Raw genomic sequence first — 16,678 nt, 5'->3', positions numbered from 1 at the left:
AAAAAAATTGAAAATTTGGATGACTCTCCAAATTTCATTTGTGTCACATAAATTGAGACAACAAAAATAACATATATTGGGTCCATTTTAATTTATTTGTCTTATTTTTTTTATATTTAAAAATTGCGTAAAAATATTATAAATCATGATAATTGACAACATAAAATATTTCAAAAATGTTGTATGTGGGTAGTCTTATTATGCCTTAAATAGCGTAAAGAAAATACAGATTTGTGATTAAAAAAACTTATTCCTTTATCCATGCAAACAATCGCTTCAAAAACTCGGTTATTAGCCCCAAAACATACCATTTATATTATTGGGCCCGTGCATAGCACGATATGTATATATATATCTCACAAATGGAAAAGTTCCAATCAAGGAAGCAACATATATCATTTACAAATGACTTAAAAAATATTTAAAATTACAATAATTACCAATTTAAAATATTTAAAAGCTATGTAATAAAATAGGTTTACTCTCAGAATTCTATCAGGCTCACATATATTGGGACAGAAAAAATAACACATATCATTTTAAAGTTACCAAAAAAGTATTATAAATAATAATAATTAACAACTTAAAATATCTTAAAGACATTTTAAAAGGGTTAATTTTGTAATTTTATCCATATCACATAAATTAGGACAAAGTGACCAGTAATGTACATTATTTCAAAGTTACATAAAAATATTATAAATCACAATAATTAATAACTTCAAACATTTTTTAAAAATATATGAAAATTTGGATGACTCTCCAAATTTCATTTGTGTCACATAAATTGAGACAACAAAAATAACATATATTGGGTCTATTTTAATTTATTTGTCTTATTTATTTTTTTTTATATTTAAAAATTGCGTAAAAATACTATAAATCGTGATAATTGACAATATAAAATATGTTTTGAAAAAATTCCACTGATTCTTGAAGTGAATCTATCGTAAAAATACTATAAATCATGATAATTGACAACATAAAATATTTCAAAAATGTTGTATGTGGGTAGTCTTATTATGCCTTAAATAGCGTCAAAGAAAGTACATGTTTGTGATAAAAAAACTTATTCCTTTATCCACGCAAACAATCACTTCAAAAACTCGGTTATTAGCCCCAAAACATACCATTTATATTATATAGCACGGGCCACATTATCTAGTATATATATATATACTAGGTTTCCACCGTCCAATCAAATTAATTATTAAGAGAATGATGACACTATATGTAGATAAAAAAATAAAATTGACACGAATGTCAACAATGGACTGCTTTGAATGTAGAAATTAATATTAGAGCTAATGACTGAACTCTTAGGGTGTGTTTGGGGAGTAAAAAAACATTTTCTGTGAAATAATATTTTGTTGAAAAAATAAGTAGTTTCTGATGGTTTGATAAATAAGTAAGAAAATATTATAGAGATGGGTGGGTTGAAGTGGGGAGTGGGGATCCGGGGTGGTCAAAGTGTCGGGGTTAAACGCGATGAGGGATAATGAACTTGAAATGTTATAGAATTTATTTTTCCTATTTTTTAGGAAAGTTTTTTTTTATTCTTAAGAAATTTACAGCAACAACATACTTCGTGTAATATCAAAAGTGGTAATCTGAAAATGATAGTGTACTGCAAAGACCTTACCTCTATCTTATGAAGGTAGAAAATTGTTTTTAGTACACCACCAACTCAAGTTAGTCAATTCAAAGCAGGTTTCAAAAGGAAATATAATAGTGAATAAACCCATGATGAAAATAGTGGGAAAAAATAAAATTTTTAAGTTAACTAAACATGAAAAAATTGAATAATTTTATTCTATATTTTTTTCAAAAATTGTTTTCCTCCATTCCAAACACACCCTACAATATCCCTATAAATACTATCTTAAACTTTCATTAAAGCACACACCTCAGAACATTAATTCATCTTATCCTTAGCTCTTTTAATTTCCTTTTTGTTCAAAAGCAAATATAAATCAAAAAAACATCATGGGTGTGAATACCTATACTTGTGAGTCAACGACCACAATTTCCCCTACAAGACTATTCAAAGCTTTGGTTCTTGATTTTGACAACCTTGTACCTAAATTGTTGTCACAACATGTTAAGAACAATGAGACTATTGAGGGAGATGGTGGTGTTGGAAGCATCAAGCAAATGAACTTTGTTGAAGGTTTGTTTTATGTTTTTTTTTCTTCACTCGGTGTCTGTTATTTTTATTGGAGCTCGACATACTGATTACTTAGATGAACTTTTATTTTCTTTGGGCAAAAGCTTGTTTTTGAAAATAATTTTTACACTACCATATCATCTTTACATATTGTAACAATAACATATCTTACTTTCAAGATTTCAAATCGCATGCTATTAGAAGACATATCTATCAATAGAGGTAACAAATTTAGTCCACAAAAATATAACCCGCCCAACTCACTCACGTTCGGACAAGTTATTGACCAACTCATTTATTAGCTCATGAGCCCATCAAATATTGGATTAATATATAATCTAAATTGACTCATGAAAAATCTTATCAGAATATTTTCAAAGAAAATACTTATATAAGGTACTAAAAAACTATAAATGAATAAATAAAGCAATTAAAACTAATAATAATTCGATAGGTTGGTTGTGACTTTTATTATAGATCAGTTTAGTACAAGCAATTTTTGGACGGATCAATAATTCGATCATTTATATATTAACTTAATCTAATTTGACCTGCTCAAATTCAATCCAACTCATTTAGTTAACACATGTACCTATAGTCTATAGATATTATTCTTCGAATGATCTGATAGCACCGATATTATTAATATATGAAACTTAATTATTATTTTTTGTTGATGGCAGGTGGTCCAATTAAATACTTGAAACACAAGATTCATGTGATTGATGACAAGAACTTAGAAACAAAATATTCACTTATAGAAGGTGATGTTCTTGGAGACAAATTGGAATCAATTACCTATGATATCAAATTTGAAGCTTATGATAATGGAGGTTGTGTTTACAAGACAACAACTGAGTATCACACAAAGGGTGATTATGTTGTTACTGAAGAAGAACACAATGTAGGCAAAGAGAGAATCATGAATATTTCCAAGGCTGTAGAAGCATACCTTCTCGCGAATCCTTCTGTCTACGCTTAAATATTGATGAAAAAGAATCAGGTCTACACGTGAGAGATCACGTACGTGTTGTGATATTAAATAATTTAAAATGTGTGTGTTATTTCTAAGAAGTTTAAACTCTTAGATGAGAGACGTAAAAGTTGAATGATTGATATATGGAGTTGTTTCAATTCTTCCAAGGGCTTGATGAGTGTTACATTGTTATAGTTTTTTGTTGTGTGTTGTGTGTTTTCCAAGTGTATGTCATGGAAAGAACTTTCAATAAAGAATATTTTACTCTGGGGGACTCGAACCCGAGACTTCTGATTAAGGATGAATGAGTATTTATCAGTTATCACTCCACCACAACCCTCGTTGATAGATTGGTGAGTTCTGTTGTTGTTATTTGCACTACACGTACAAGCATACTTAGATGGAGCAAATAGCAATGTAGAAGGACCATGTAAAAAATAGTGACAAAAACTATATGCATTATTATACATAATTCACTAAGAAACACGTACGTGAATAAAAATAGATACGAAAAAAAATTGAAAGAGTAATTTTAAAAGAGTTTAAGTTTTGTGCATCGTCAGTGTACAAAATTTTTTACACCATCAGTTACTTTTAATGAGATTTAACCATAGTATTAATAAAATAACATTTACTAAAAAAAACATCAACAAGGTAGTTGAATCAGACTTGGATTCTAACCAAAATTATTTTCATAACTAAATTATTTTCTTCCAAAGTACGTCACTTTCTTCTCAGGGAACTTCAACTCTTATATTTTGCTCATCTACGTTTAACTTTTCCATTAATCTTGCAAATTACAATTATAAATGTTAGATAGCTTACAATTAATTATAAATCTGATCATATAAATAGTCAACACGTTTACTGTAAAATATATTTAATATTAGTGAAAGTTCAATAAATAAACTCCTTCCCAATAATCTAAAGAACAGAGCTCAAGTATTGGGGACAATATGAAAACACTTTAAGATACAATATTCACCTTTCAGGAGACTATGTTCGCTTGTTTTTAGTGCATTGAAATTCTTTTGCTCGTGAAGATATGTTTAAAAGGGCCTTTTTTATGTTTCTAAATGAGAAAAATGTGAAATTTTTTCTAATTGCATGACGATATATCACTAAGTAGAAGAAGCGTGTCAAGTTTCAAAATTGTTTGACACTTTAAAAATTATTTCTTATCGGTTGTCGGTTGACAATGTTTGATGTTGTGAAAAAGTTTGATGCTGTGAAGAATTACAAGAGCTATAGAAAAAAGTGAAAAACCTACGATAAACATAGTAATTGTAATTAACTTTGAAAAAAGAATAATTAATTATGGAAATAATTTTGGTTAGAATCCAAGTATGATTCAACTACCTGTTGATGTTCTTTTTTTAAAGTAAATTGTTGATTTTCCTTTTTCATGAATTATGGTTATTTTATTAAAATAAGTTACTATGGTTAAATCTCATTAAAAGGAACTAATGATGGTGTAGAAATTTTTTTACACCGACGATGCACAAAACTTAAACTCATTTTAAAATCTTGACCAAACATAAATTACCGTTTTAATTAATAAAGAACTGCTTTTCAAATTGATCGATCAAGTAGAAACTACCATTCCTCAAAAGTTCAAAACTTTCATAAAAAATTGTAATAAAAAATACTTTTCAAAACAATTAGATTCTTAAAAGTTTCGCCAAACAGTATTATATTATGGGTAATGTTAAATTGCCAGAAAATTTGGTCAGAACAAAAATTTAAAAAGTTTCTGATATCTTTTTTATTTTAAAATAAACTGATCTTTTTTTAATTTTTTAAAAGTTAAAAGGATAAAAATATTTAAAAAGATAAAATATTATTCTGGCCAATTCTAGCTAAATTTTCTGGCCAAAATGATTTTTCCTTATATTATCAGAGTCACAATTAAGTGAGGAAATACTAAAAATAATTGATTTCCCACTTTGATTTGAAAGAAAAACTTTTTTGTCGAGATGTGGAATTTCGATCCACCTCAATTTTCAAGGCATAAAAATTAATAGAGGTATGTATAGTTCATTTGAGGTGAGTTATACATATATTAACCCCGTCTATTTTTAATTGTCATAGTTTTTTTTTTAGTCAAACTATAAAAACTTTGCCTAACATTTTATAATGTATTTTTTTCATTATATTGATATGCAAAAAAATGCAATTTATAGTACTTTTTGAATAGTTTTTGAATATCTAAATTTTTTGTTTAAAATATCAAATTAATGTTATCTAATTTAACTTTAAAAATTAGTTAAATTGATTTTTGAAAAACGCAGCACGACAAATAAAAGTGGATAGAGGGAGTATTATATTATGTATAAATAATATTATATTTGATATAGTTGGTTAGGAATAATTTTTATAATATGATGTATAGTTTTGCAATTTAAAAATTCGAACATCTTGATATATGTGTAAATTACGGGGAAATTTATATATTTAATATTATTTTATGAAAAATAGGGGACAAAATAAATAATAGAATAATACAATAATATATATACCTAGTTGCAGCAAGATTTAGAAAAACGTTGTATATTTCTATCTCATCAAATATAAAATAACATGAACATGCTATATTACCTTTATCTTATTCTAAATTTCTAATAACACTATATGCAATCAAACATGACCTTTAGTCATCGATATAAATTAGAATGAATTGAAATGGTTATAATTGCACCATCTTAATATTAAATCTCGAGATTTAAGCTATAGATTTTTTTAAAAAAAATTATTAAAATTAATGCCCTCAAAATAAGCCTGCAAATAGAAATTTGAATTAATCAAATTTCAATTCACGTAGAAAATATGACCTTTGTTAGTTCTTTTTAAATCGATAGTAGAAAGGTTGAGTGCATACAAAATCGCCACTTTCACATTACCAATTGGTTTTTACTTAGTCAAGATTTCATCAACTCCAAAGATTTTAGTATAAGACAATGTTTGGCTTAGTCAATAAGATGTAGACATTTAAAAGATTTTTCTAAAGATAATATAAACTATATAGTATATAGTACTATATACTATATATCTTTGTCCCCTCTCAGAAAAATCTTTTAAATGTCTACATCTTATTGACTAAGCCAAACATTGTCTTATACTAAAATCTTTGGAGTTGATGAAATCTTGACTAAGTAAAAACCAATTGGTAATGTGAAAGTGGCGATTTTGTATGCACTCAACCTTTCTACTATCGATTTAAAAAGAACTAACAAAGGTCATATTTTCTACGTGAATTGAAATTTGATTAATTCAAATTTCTATTTGCAGGCTTATTTTGAGGGCATTAATTTTAATAATTTTTTTTAAAAAAATCTATAGCTTAAATCTCGAGATTTAATATTAAGATGGTGCAATTATAACCATTTCAATTCATTCTAATTTATATCGATGACTAAAGGTCATGTTTGATTGCATATAGTGTTATTAGAAATTTAGAATAAGATAAAGGTAATATAGCATGTTCATGTTATTTTATATTTGATGAGATAGAAATATACAACGTTTTTCTAAATCTTGCTGCAACTAGGTATATATATTATTGTATTATTCTATTATTTATTTTGTCCCCTATTTTTCATAAAATAATATTAAATATATAAATTTCCCCGTAATTTACACATATATCAAGATGTTCGAATTTTTAAATTGCAAAACTATACATCATATTATAAAAATTATTCCTAACCAACTATATCAAATATAATATTATTTATACATAATATAATACTCCCTCTATCCACTTTTATTTGTCGTGCTGCGTTTTTCAAAAATCAATTTAACTAATTTTTAAAGTTAAATTAGATAACATTAATTTGATATTTTAAACAAAAAATTTAGATATTCAAAAACTATTCAAAAAGTACTATAAATTGCAATTTTTTACATATCAATATAATGAAAAAAATACATCATAAAATATTAGTCAAAATTCTTATCATTTCACTCTAGAAAAGAAAATCATGATAACCAAAATTGGACGGAAAGTATTAAATTTTAGCATATAAAGTTAATTATTAAATTTGGGTTATATTTAAACTTTGTAGAAAATTACTTTTCTCGAAATGGTTTTTTCCAAAGCAAGCATGATCGATTTAAAGTTTAATCAAATAAATTATTATGATATAACTATAAACAATATTGAATATAAATATATATATTTATATAAATAAAAACACCTATCATGATATTATAAAGCTCAAACTCGTGAAATTAGATAATTTTGAATTCAAGCAATTAGTATTGATTGATAATAATATCAGGAAATGAACGTTCTTTTGTACTTTCAGACTTAATAGAACTATCAATAAGGGTTGTTGTAGATTGGTAAGTACTCCTTCATCTTTAATCAACAGTTATGGATTTGAGTTACTCAGAATACAAAATCACCTATGTTAGAATACCTTTTATCCTAATGTAAGACTTTTCTGTACGAATTTGTATTTAATCGAATTCTAATAAGAAGGACACTGGAAAAGCACTACCACGTTGGTAGGTTCCTACGGTCCAATCAACTTAATATCGTGTCAGCAAGCCTTATTTTTATCGACCATAATGGCATAAAATTCTCACAATGCCACAACTAACAAAATTAATTATCAAAGATAGTGACACAACATGTAGAAAAAATAAAATAAAAAATGGACACAATTGTCAACATTGCACTGCTTTGAATGTTGAAATTAATACTAAAGCTAAGGTTGCTCATGACATAGAATTCTAAAATTTCACCAAATTTTTCCAACTACTTATACACCTTTTAGATTAAGATTTAACGATTCATCTTAATTTAAAATTTTATAATCATTAAAAAATAATTTATTTTTTTTGTTTGATATATTCGTCTTTTTGGATTATGAGTAATAGGATAAATCCAAAAGATTTGAACAGTTTTTACTTATACTGAATACGAGTAATTGTAAACCACTTGTCCAAAGATTTATATTTATATGACTTTTCAAGGTAGGGACAAAACTAAAATAATAATCAACCAAATCTCACTCCATTTTTGTCCTATAAATACCATCTAAAACTTTCATTATATCACACACACTTCAAAGCATTATATTCATCTTATCCTTTCTCTTTCATTTTTTTTTCAAAAGGCAAATATTTAATCAAACATTATGGGTGTGAATACTTTTACTCATGAGTCCACAACCACAATTGCCCCAACAAGGCTATTCAAAGGTTTGGTTCTTGATTTTGACAGCCTTGTACCTAAATTGTTGTCACATGATGTTAAGAGCATTGAGGTTGTTGAGGGAGATGGTGGTGCTGGAAGCATCAAGCAAATGAACTTTGTTGAAGGTTTGTTTTAAATTTATGATCTTGGTTAAATCATAATTTTTTTCGATTTGATGTTCGATATTCATAATGAACCTGAAATTTGTCAAAATCTCATATTATTAAAAGACATACCTATAGAGAGAGGTGACATAGTTAGTTCATCAACCTAACATGTCTAATCCACCCGAGTTTGGGAAAGTTATTGACCTACTCGTCTATTAGCTTAGTCGGTAAGAAATTAAACTAATATACGGTCTAAATTAACTCATGAGAACTCTTTTGTTAGAATAATTTTTTATTTGATATGTTACACAGTTAAAATAAAGAAAAACATAACATAGTTTTACAAGGTACTATAAAAATTTATATAAAAAAAACAAACAAAGCAACTAAAACTAGTAATAATTGGACATGTTGTGTTATATGACTCGTATGATAGTCTATTTTAGCTTAAGTAACTTTTGAACTGATCAATAACTCGTTTATTTATTAACTCAATCTATTTTGACCCTGTTGTTTGAATAACCTCATAGTGTAAAAAATTATTACTAACATTCATGATATATATGAAACTTAATTTATTTATTTTTTAATGACAGGTGGTCCAATTAAGTACTTGAAGCACAAGATTCATGCGATTGATGACAAGAACTTAGAAACAAAATATTCACTTATTGAAGGTGATGTTCTTGGAGACAAATTGGAATCAATTGCCTATGATGTCAAATTTGAAGCTGCTGGAGATGGAGGTTGTGTTTGCAAGACAACAACTACGTATCACACAAAAGGTGATTATGTTGTTAGTGAAGAAGAACACAATGTAGGCAAAGGGAAAGCCATTGACCTATTCAAGGCCATCGAAGCGTACCTCCTTGCTAATCCTTCTGTCTACGCTTAAGTGATGAAATATGAATCAGATCCACACGTGAGAGATGATCAGGACGTGTTGCGATATTATATAATTAAATATAATTATATATACGTGTGTTATTTCTAAAAAGTTTAAACTTTTAGCTGAGACGAAAAAGTTTGATCAAAAGTTCCATGGGCTTGAGTTTTTACATTGTTATAGTTTTTTGTTGTGTGTTTTGTTCTTTCCAATTGTATGACATGGAAAGAACTTCCAATAAATAATATTGAAAGCTTTGCTTTCTTTTTGCTTGTACCAAGCCTTGATATATCCTTTTCAATTATATTATATGAAGCCCAAGGCACAATTTGTGAAAATTTTAAGACGTCAACAATTTTCAAAACTTGAATTGAATTATTAGTTTCATTCTCAAATTATTGACAATTTTAAAACCACTTTTTTATTTGATTAATTCAATTTAAATATATTCCGATCTTTCACATGACATAGCAAGTGGTCTCAAAATTGTATAGGAATCTGAAACTCTTAATAAAAACACCACTAAACTTAACGAGAATTTAAGGGTGTATTTTACTCATGTGACAAGATTATGAACGTCTCTAAGTTCAGTTAGTTGAGTAGAGGTGTTTTTCGGGCAGTCAAAATAGTTTGGGAACAAAACTAATAGTTCACGGCAAATTTAGGGGTTTTTCAACAAAAAAAGTATATGTCTATATTTGTGTGAGTATTCATCCTATTTTCTCCGTTTTACAATACTTGATCCTTGTTGACGTTTACATATCTCGAAATATTTAATTAGAGGTGTATTTTACTAACTAACATTATTATTGAGATTTTGGAACACTAAATTTGTATATTCAACAAATATTTATAACGTATTTTAGATCACAAGTTTCAAAAGTCTTTTATGTTCTCTTAAATTTTGTGTCAAGTCAAACTATATCACATAAATTGAATCAAAAGGAGTGATAAACAACTAATTTCGACCATCTATAGTATAGTTCCTTACTTCTTAGGATATCATCATAATAACTAATAAGCATGGATGATGGATCCGAGTATGTAGTTATTTCTCTCCTGATATCTCAACGAGCCTATAGAAGATGGAGAGAGGTGAATTTAGAATTTGAACTCGGTATATTCTGTTGAGATATCAAAATTAATGGCGTTGCATACTTTGACGTTGTCAAAGTTCCACATTAAAATTAGGTCTCAAATTTGGAGAAAATATTTTGGATGTCCTAATCACAACAAGAGTCAGTAAAGATGGAATAGACTAGACAGCAATCTGATAAGAGTTTCTTTTTTTTTTGTTTACTATGATAAAAGAGAAAAAAAATTAGTAATACATAATATAAAATAATCAAATGACAAAACTAATTAATTTTCATAATAATAAATTAAACATAATCTAAGAAATATTAAAGTTATTCAAATAAAATATTTTATGTAGTTCAATAATGGTTCAATTAGCAATACTTGTTGGGTAAACGCAAGGCAAAAAACTTTCAGTCTCTAATGAATGAACGATTTTATTTTTTTCATGTTCGATCTTCGTATTAGGATCTGATTAAATTTAAATTTATATAATGTCAGGTCTTTTTCTAGAGATGATGCTCTCTACAAAAAAATTATTTTTCCAAAAAGGCAATTCAAATTTGAGATTTCTAATTAAGAATAGAGATCTCCCAATAATTGTCTTTTATTAAACATGTGCAACATCTCAAGCATACTAATTAGTATAAATATTTTTAAAATAGTATAAATAATAGGCAGAATGACCTGAAAGACCCTTGTACTTGGCTCATTTTGTCAGTTGAACCCTCATACTCATCACTTTGCCAACTAGACCCTTAAATTCATTAGAAAACAACATTTTAAACCCTTTTCTCCTCTGGTCAGAGTTCGTGTAATGGACGCGATTACACGTGAAATTCCACATCATTTTTAGTGCCACATGCGAAATTAAGTGCTAAAAAAATTTAAAAAATCAAATAAATCAATTTTTTAATTTCTTTAACTTTTCAAATAGTCATCTTCTTCATATTTGGTCACAAATTGAGCACTAGATTCATACCCATCAGATCAAATTCTTCTTGATTTAACTTGTAAATTCAACTACAAGTTCACCAACACAAACTCAATGAACCCCAATCAAAAAATTTAAGTAATTTTACAAATTCACAAGACCCATTTATTATTTTTTAAGCTTTTTCAAACTTATCAATGGAGTTTTAAAATTTTCAATAGTCACAATCATCCTTCACAATGATTTGTATAAAAAAAAAAAAAAAGAAGAAGAGGCGGAGAAGAGTGAATGTGGGGGTGGAGAAATAAGAATGGGCCGGAGAAAGAAGAAAGGTGAGGGCTGTGGTGAGGGGTAGAGGAGAGAGGGCTGGTGAAGAAGAAGAAAGGGTGGGTGTGGGTGAAGGAGGGTTGAAGAAGATGATTTTTTTTAAAATTTTGTTAAATTGATTTTTTTAAAAGTAAAATATTGTTTTAACTCGTTTTTAAGCGCGTGTAATCACGCATATTTCCAACTCACCAATATTAATGTCACATAAGCTCGGTCAATGGTCAGAGGAGTTTAAAATATTGTGTTTTGATGAGTTTAAGGGTTTGATCGGCAAAGTGATGGTAGGAGGGTCCAACTGACAAAAGAAGTCAAGTACAGGGGTCTCCCAAGTCATTCCGCCTAAATAATATTAGAATATGTATATGATGAGTTGCACGATATATATTATAATTTGCATCCAAACATGACATAATTCCTACTTTCACATTAGCAATATTGGCTTTACTTATAGTCAATATTTCTACACTTGTAAAAGATTTCACTTTTAGACAAAAACATCGATAAGAGTTCGAAAAAAAAGGCAAAATAAAATATTTCAAGATAATAAATTATTATTAGATCATTTAAATATATTTAAAAATAATCTGAAAAATAAAACATATAACTTATATTAATAGATAAATATATATTGATAATATAAAATTTTCTTATACTTACTATATATATAACTTAAATTCATAATTATTTTTTATTCTAAACATAAATAAAGAAAACAGTTTGCAGAAACTATATGCGGAAAGTCGTTTAAAACCATATCCTTAATTAATTTATATTATCCTTCACACCTACCCACCCAATTACCAAAAGGCAACAAGCAATAACTTATTATTATTCATCTTATTTTATGTGAAAATATCATAAGTTAGGTAACTTTTTTTTACTTTATATTTTCAAATTAAACTTTTTAAAAGATATTTAATGATCAACTATGTTGACTTGTTATATCGATCCAGATCAATTCGTAATTTAATAAAGTTGGACAATTTTATTTTTTATTTTTTGAATCCATCTAAAAATAAAGTTTTTATAGCTCAGGCTGAGTCCGTTTGTTAGTAACGCTTGAGCAAGGTAGATTGTCTTGATTATATTAAAATCTAAATACAATATTATATTTATAAAATATGTAAATAAAAAAACACAAAATTCTTTAACTTTTGAATTGTATCATATAAAAAGTTATTCACTTTCACAAATTTTTTATGTCCAATAATCATTTTTTATTATAATTATAATACCCAATTTTTTTGTAATAAAGTCATACCATCAAAGTTTAATTTAAAACCAAATTCAACAAATATTATTTAAAATTATTTTATTTGTATAATTTATCTTGATTTTAATTAATATCATTATCTATTACTCTAAATACTAAGAAAAAACACAAAGCATTTGGATATATATGACACAATTTTGATATGGAGTATACTTTAATGTGTCATCGGGCCTCATTGTTAGACCATTTTGTCATGAAGTTATCCAACGCCACAACCAACAAATTAATTTGAACTAAGTGACGCAACCGGAATATATATTTTCATTTTTCATCTGATGTTCGATATTATTTTCAATCTCGATTAATTTGAAAATTTGTATAGTGTAAAGTTTGTTAAAAGAGAAAAATATTTTTTTTTAGAATCATCTTCATTTAGGAATCAAATTTAAGATATATCTGATTAAGAATAAAGTTGTTTTCATCTTTAGAATTCATAATTCAAAAACTTCGATTAAGAGCGGTGATAGAGATGAATGTAACAGATTCATTTGAATCTAATATTTTTAACGTGAAATACAATAAATTCATAAAAATTATGTGCAACAAATAATAGATAGTATAAACTCATAACTTCGAAATATAATGAATTTAAAGCATAAAATTTAAATTCTAATTTCACTACTTACGACGCGATAACCATCACCATCTAGAAAAAATAATATAGAGGTCAAGAATGGCCTACTTTGAATATTGAAATTAACATTAAAGCTAAGGTTGGTGATGACTTCAAACTCTTAACTCTCACTCTATTTTATACCCTATAAAAATAAATACCATCTAAAACTTAAACATTACATCCCACAACTCAAAACTAGCTAGCATATTAATTTCACTTCTTATATATATTCTCTTTTTAATTACTAAAAAAAAGTTGAAAGAAAATTAACACTATGGGTGTCACTACCTATACACATGAAGCCACAAGCACAGTGTCCCCTACTAGGTTGTTCAAAGCTTTGGTTGTTGATGCTGACAATCTTATCCCTAAATTGATGCCAAATGTTAAGAATGTTGAGACTGAGGGAGATGGAAGTATCAAGAAGATGAACTTTGTTGAAGGTAATATAATTAGTTTTACATTTATCATTTTTACTACCTAGCTAGTTTAAATGAACGATCTGATTGTATAAATATCTTTTGTATATCGTTAGTGTATACGATTAATTATATTATATTGGAGTGACGAGTTAAAAATACATTTAAAGTATATCAAGTTTTTGAGTTTCATATTTGAACTATCATGTGTATGAGTTTCCTATCTTAGACTATCATCAAATTTCTCGAAACACATTTGAACTATCAGTCGTTCATTTTCTCTACATGAAATATCACTATTGATCAAATAAGAAAAGTGAAAAATTGATAGTTCAAGTGTGTTTTGATATGCATGTGAGTTCCATACATGGACTATCATCAAATATTTCTCGAAACACATTTGAACTATTTTTTCTACCTGAAATATCATTATTGTTCAGATAAAAAAATTGAACAACGGATAGTTTAAGTATATTTTGATAAATATTTGGTGATAGAAACTCACACATTTGATAGTTTAGATATAAAACTCACTAAAAAAAGAAGATATAAAACTCAAAAAATTAGAATACTTTAGATGTGTTTTTAATAGAATACAATAGATTTCAACTCGTTCATTTAACATATCTATAGATATCCTGACTCACTTAACTTAAAAAATTAGTTACATCGATAATATACGAAACTTATATTATTTTTGTTAATATCAGGTGGTCCAATAAAGTACTTGAAGCACAAGATTCATGCAATTGATGACAAGAATTTGGTAACAAAATATTCACTTATAGAAGGTGATGTTCTTGGAGACAAATTGGAATCAATTACCTATGATATCAAATTTGAAGCTGCTGGAAATGGAGGTTGTGTTTGCAAGACAAAAACTGAGTACCACACAAAAGGTGACTATGTTTTAAAGGAAGAAGAACACAATGAAGGCAAGAAACAAGCCATGGAACTTTTCAAGGCTGTCGAAGATTACCTCCTCACTAATCCTTCTGTCTACGCTAAGTGATGAAAAAAGAATCAGACATGCACGTACCTGAGTTGAAGAGTTGCACCAAGGGGTTTGAGTTTTAGTTTTTTTTTTTTTTTTTTTTTTTTTTTTTTTTTTTTTTTTTTTTTTTTTTTTTTTTTTTTTTTGTGTGTGTTCTTTCCAATTGCTATATATGTCATGGAAAGAACTTTGAATAAGATAGACAAGCTTTACTTATGAAAAGTTTGTACCAAACATAAAATGTGGTGTTCAATATATATGATATGATGCACAAGGCTTAATTTCTTAAACTTTTGAACTCGATCGGGATTTAATCTCATGAAGATAATAAATCTTTCGCCTGTAAATTAAATGAATGAATATTATCTTTTGGTTATCTTAAATTGGATCAATATCAAGAATACCATTATCTAAACTATCAAATCAGCTCGTTGTCGAGAATTGAATAGTATAATATAGGAAGTTCTTTTTTTCATACTGTCCCAAACATGGATTCTTAACTCAATTCAAATCTAGAATCCAGTTATCAGCACTTAACATAGTTATTTTAAATATTTAAAATCCATAAAATTAAAATTCTGACTTCGTTTCTGCCTGAAGTCATGGTGTTATAAGAAAACAAATCAGTAGAAGGCATTTCATTATACAAAACACAACTTTCTCAATATTCCCATTTTGAAAATACCTTCTAATCATTGCATTACATATGACTTTGTTTCTCTCAGGCATTTCATCAAACACTTTTTTGAACTTATTCAACAAGGCCATTTTCTCATACAATTTGATAATTTTGTGTTCAGGGTTTTTTGGCAATTCGCATCTTAATGTATTACATCATATAGGACGTGCATATCTAATTGTTCAACTTTATACAAGTTTAATTGTCTATTTGTGCGGTTGGAAGACATAGATGTCAACTGATGTCAAGTTAAAAGAACAATCTATATATTACATCCTTCATTTATCATCTAAATCATCACCATCTTACGAGCTTCATAGTTAAACTATTACTCACTTTATACTAAAACGAACTCACTGATTAGTTATAGATAGGAGAATAGATGTCAATCGATGACAAACATTTCTTAGAAATGTAGTTTTTTTGTTTTGAAATATGTTACCATCTATTGTCTATCATATTTCGATTATCACATTATTTCCTTGTTATTACTATTCCTTTTTTCTGAATATTCGATACAATCTTTTATTCCCTTCACTATCGTATTTCCTTCTCATAACTACTTTAATCTACTATACTAAACTCAAAGATTTTTCAAAAACAGTCTCCCTATTTCTACGTGATTACATATGTTTTACTTTTGTTTCTCATTTCACTTTCTAGAAAGTTTGCAACATGTTGTGTGGCTAAGAAAACACCAACATTACAAAAAGATTACCAACATAGCCAATAAAAAAAAGAGTTTCAATTCAATTAAAACAAGAAAAAAAAAAGTAATAATCCAAAAACCTTATCAATTATATACAATATCCACTTCATCTATATTTTCTCCTATCTCTTTGGATTTCATCTCTCCACCTCACCACTCAAAAAAAAATTAAATACTCATTAATAATATCCCTCCATTTTTTCTCATCTCTTCACTAATAATACTTCTCCATCTAAAATAAAATCTCCGATCAAAATTGAAATTCCAGCGAAATCATGGCGGCCGCCGCCGCCCCCGCAGCAGCCCTCTCG

General features: G+C 27.5%; 4 protein-coding genes across 4 annotated transcripts in view; all 4 read left to right on the top strand.

Annotated features, from left to right (window-relative positions):
- Window positions 1-1,913: 1,913 nt before the first annotated feature.
- On the top strand, window positions 1,914-3,437 carry LOC102583253 (pathogenesis-related protein STH-2-like). Its single transcript, XM_006340829.2, has 2 exons — window positions 1,914-2,170; window positions 2,851-3,437. Exons 1-2 carry the CDS (start codon window positions 1,987-1,989, stop codon window positions 3,147-3,149), a joined length of 483 nt encoding a protein of 160 aa, XP_006340891.1. The 5' UTR covers window positions 1,914-1,986; the 3' UTR covers window positions 3,150-3,437.
- Window positions 3,438-8,214: 4,777 nt separating this feature from the next.
- LOC102582578 (pathogenesis-related protein STH-2-like) lies at window positions 8,215-9,621 on the top strand. Its single transcript, XM_006340827.2, has 2 exons — window positions 8,215-8,471; window positions 9,050-9,621. The coding sequence occupies exons 1-2, from the start codon at window positions 8,288-8,290 to the stop codon at window positions 9,346-9,348; spliced, it is 483 nt and encodes a 160-aa protein (XP_006340889.1). The 5' UTR covers window positions 8,215-8,287; the 3' UTR covers window positions 9,349-9,621.
- Window positions 9,622-13,739: 4,118 nt separating this feature from the next.
- LOC102582918 (pathogenesis-related protein STH-2-like) lies at window positions 13,740-15,078 on the top strand. Its single transcript, XM_006340828.2, has 2 exons — window positions 13,740-14,009; window positions 14,696-15,078. Exons 1-2 carry the CDS (start codon window positions 13,841-13,843, stop codon window positions 14,995-14,997), a joined length of 471 nt encoding a protein of 156 aa, XP_006340890.1. The 5' UTR covers window positions 13,740-13,840; the 3' UTR covers window positions 14,998-15,078.
- A 1,461-nt stretch (window positions 15,079-16,539) lies between these two features.
- The window catches only part of LOC102580020 (28 kDa ribonucleoprotein, chloroplastic), a 3,560-nt gene continuing 3,421 nt past the window's right edge, over window positions 16,540-16,678 (top strand). The window contains exon 1 of the mRNA XM_006340899.2: window positions 16,540-16,655. Within this exon, the coding sequence (XP_006340961.2) occupies window positions 16,643-16,655 (13 nt within the window). The 5' untranslated portion in view covers window positions 16,540-16,642. The remainder of the gene's footprint in view (window positions 16,656-16,678) is intronic.

The sequence above is a fragment of the Solanum tuberosum genome, unplaced genomic scaffold (assembly GCF_000226075.1).
Source record: "Solanum tuberosum cultivar DM 1-3 516 R44 unplaced genomic scaffold, SolTub_3.0 scf00020, whole genome shotgun sequence".
NCBI lineage: Eukaryota > Viridiplantae > Streptophyta > Magnoliopsida > Solanales > Solanaceae > Solanum > Solanum tuberosum.
The sequence above is the reverse complement of the archived record's forward strand: the minus strand, read 5'-3'. Positions and strand labels throughout refer to the sequence as shown.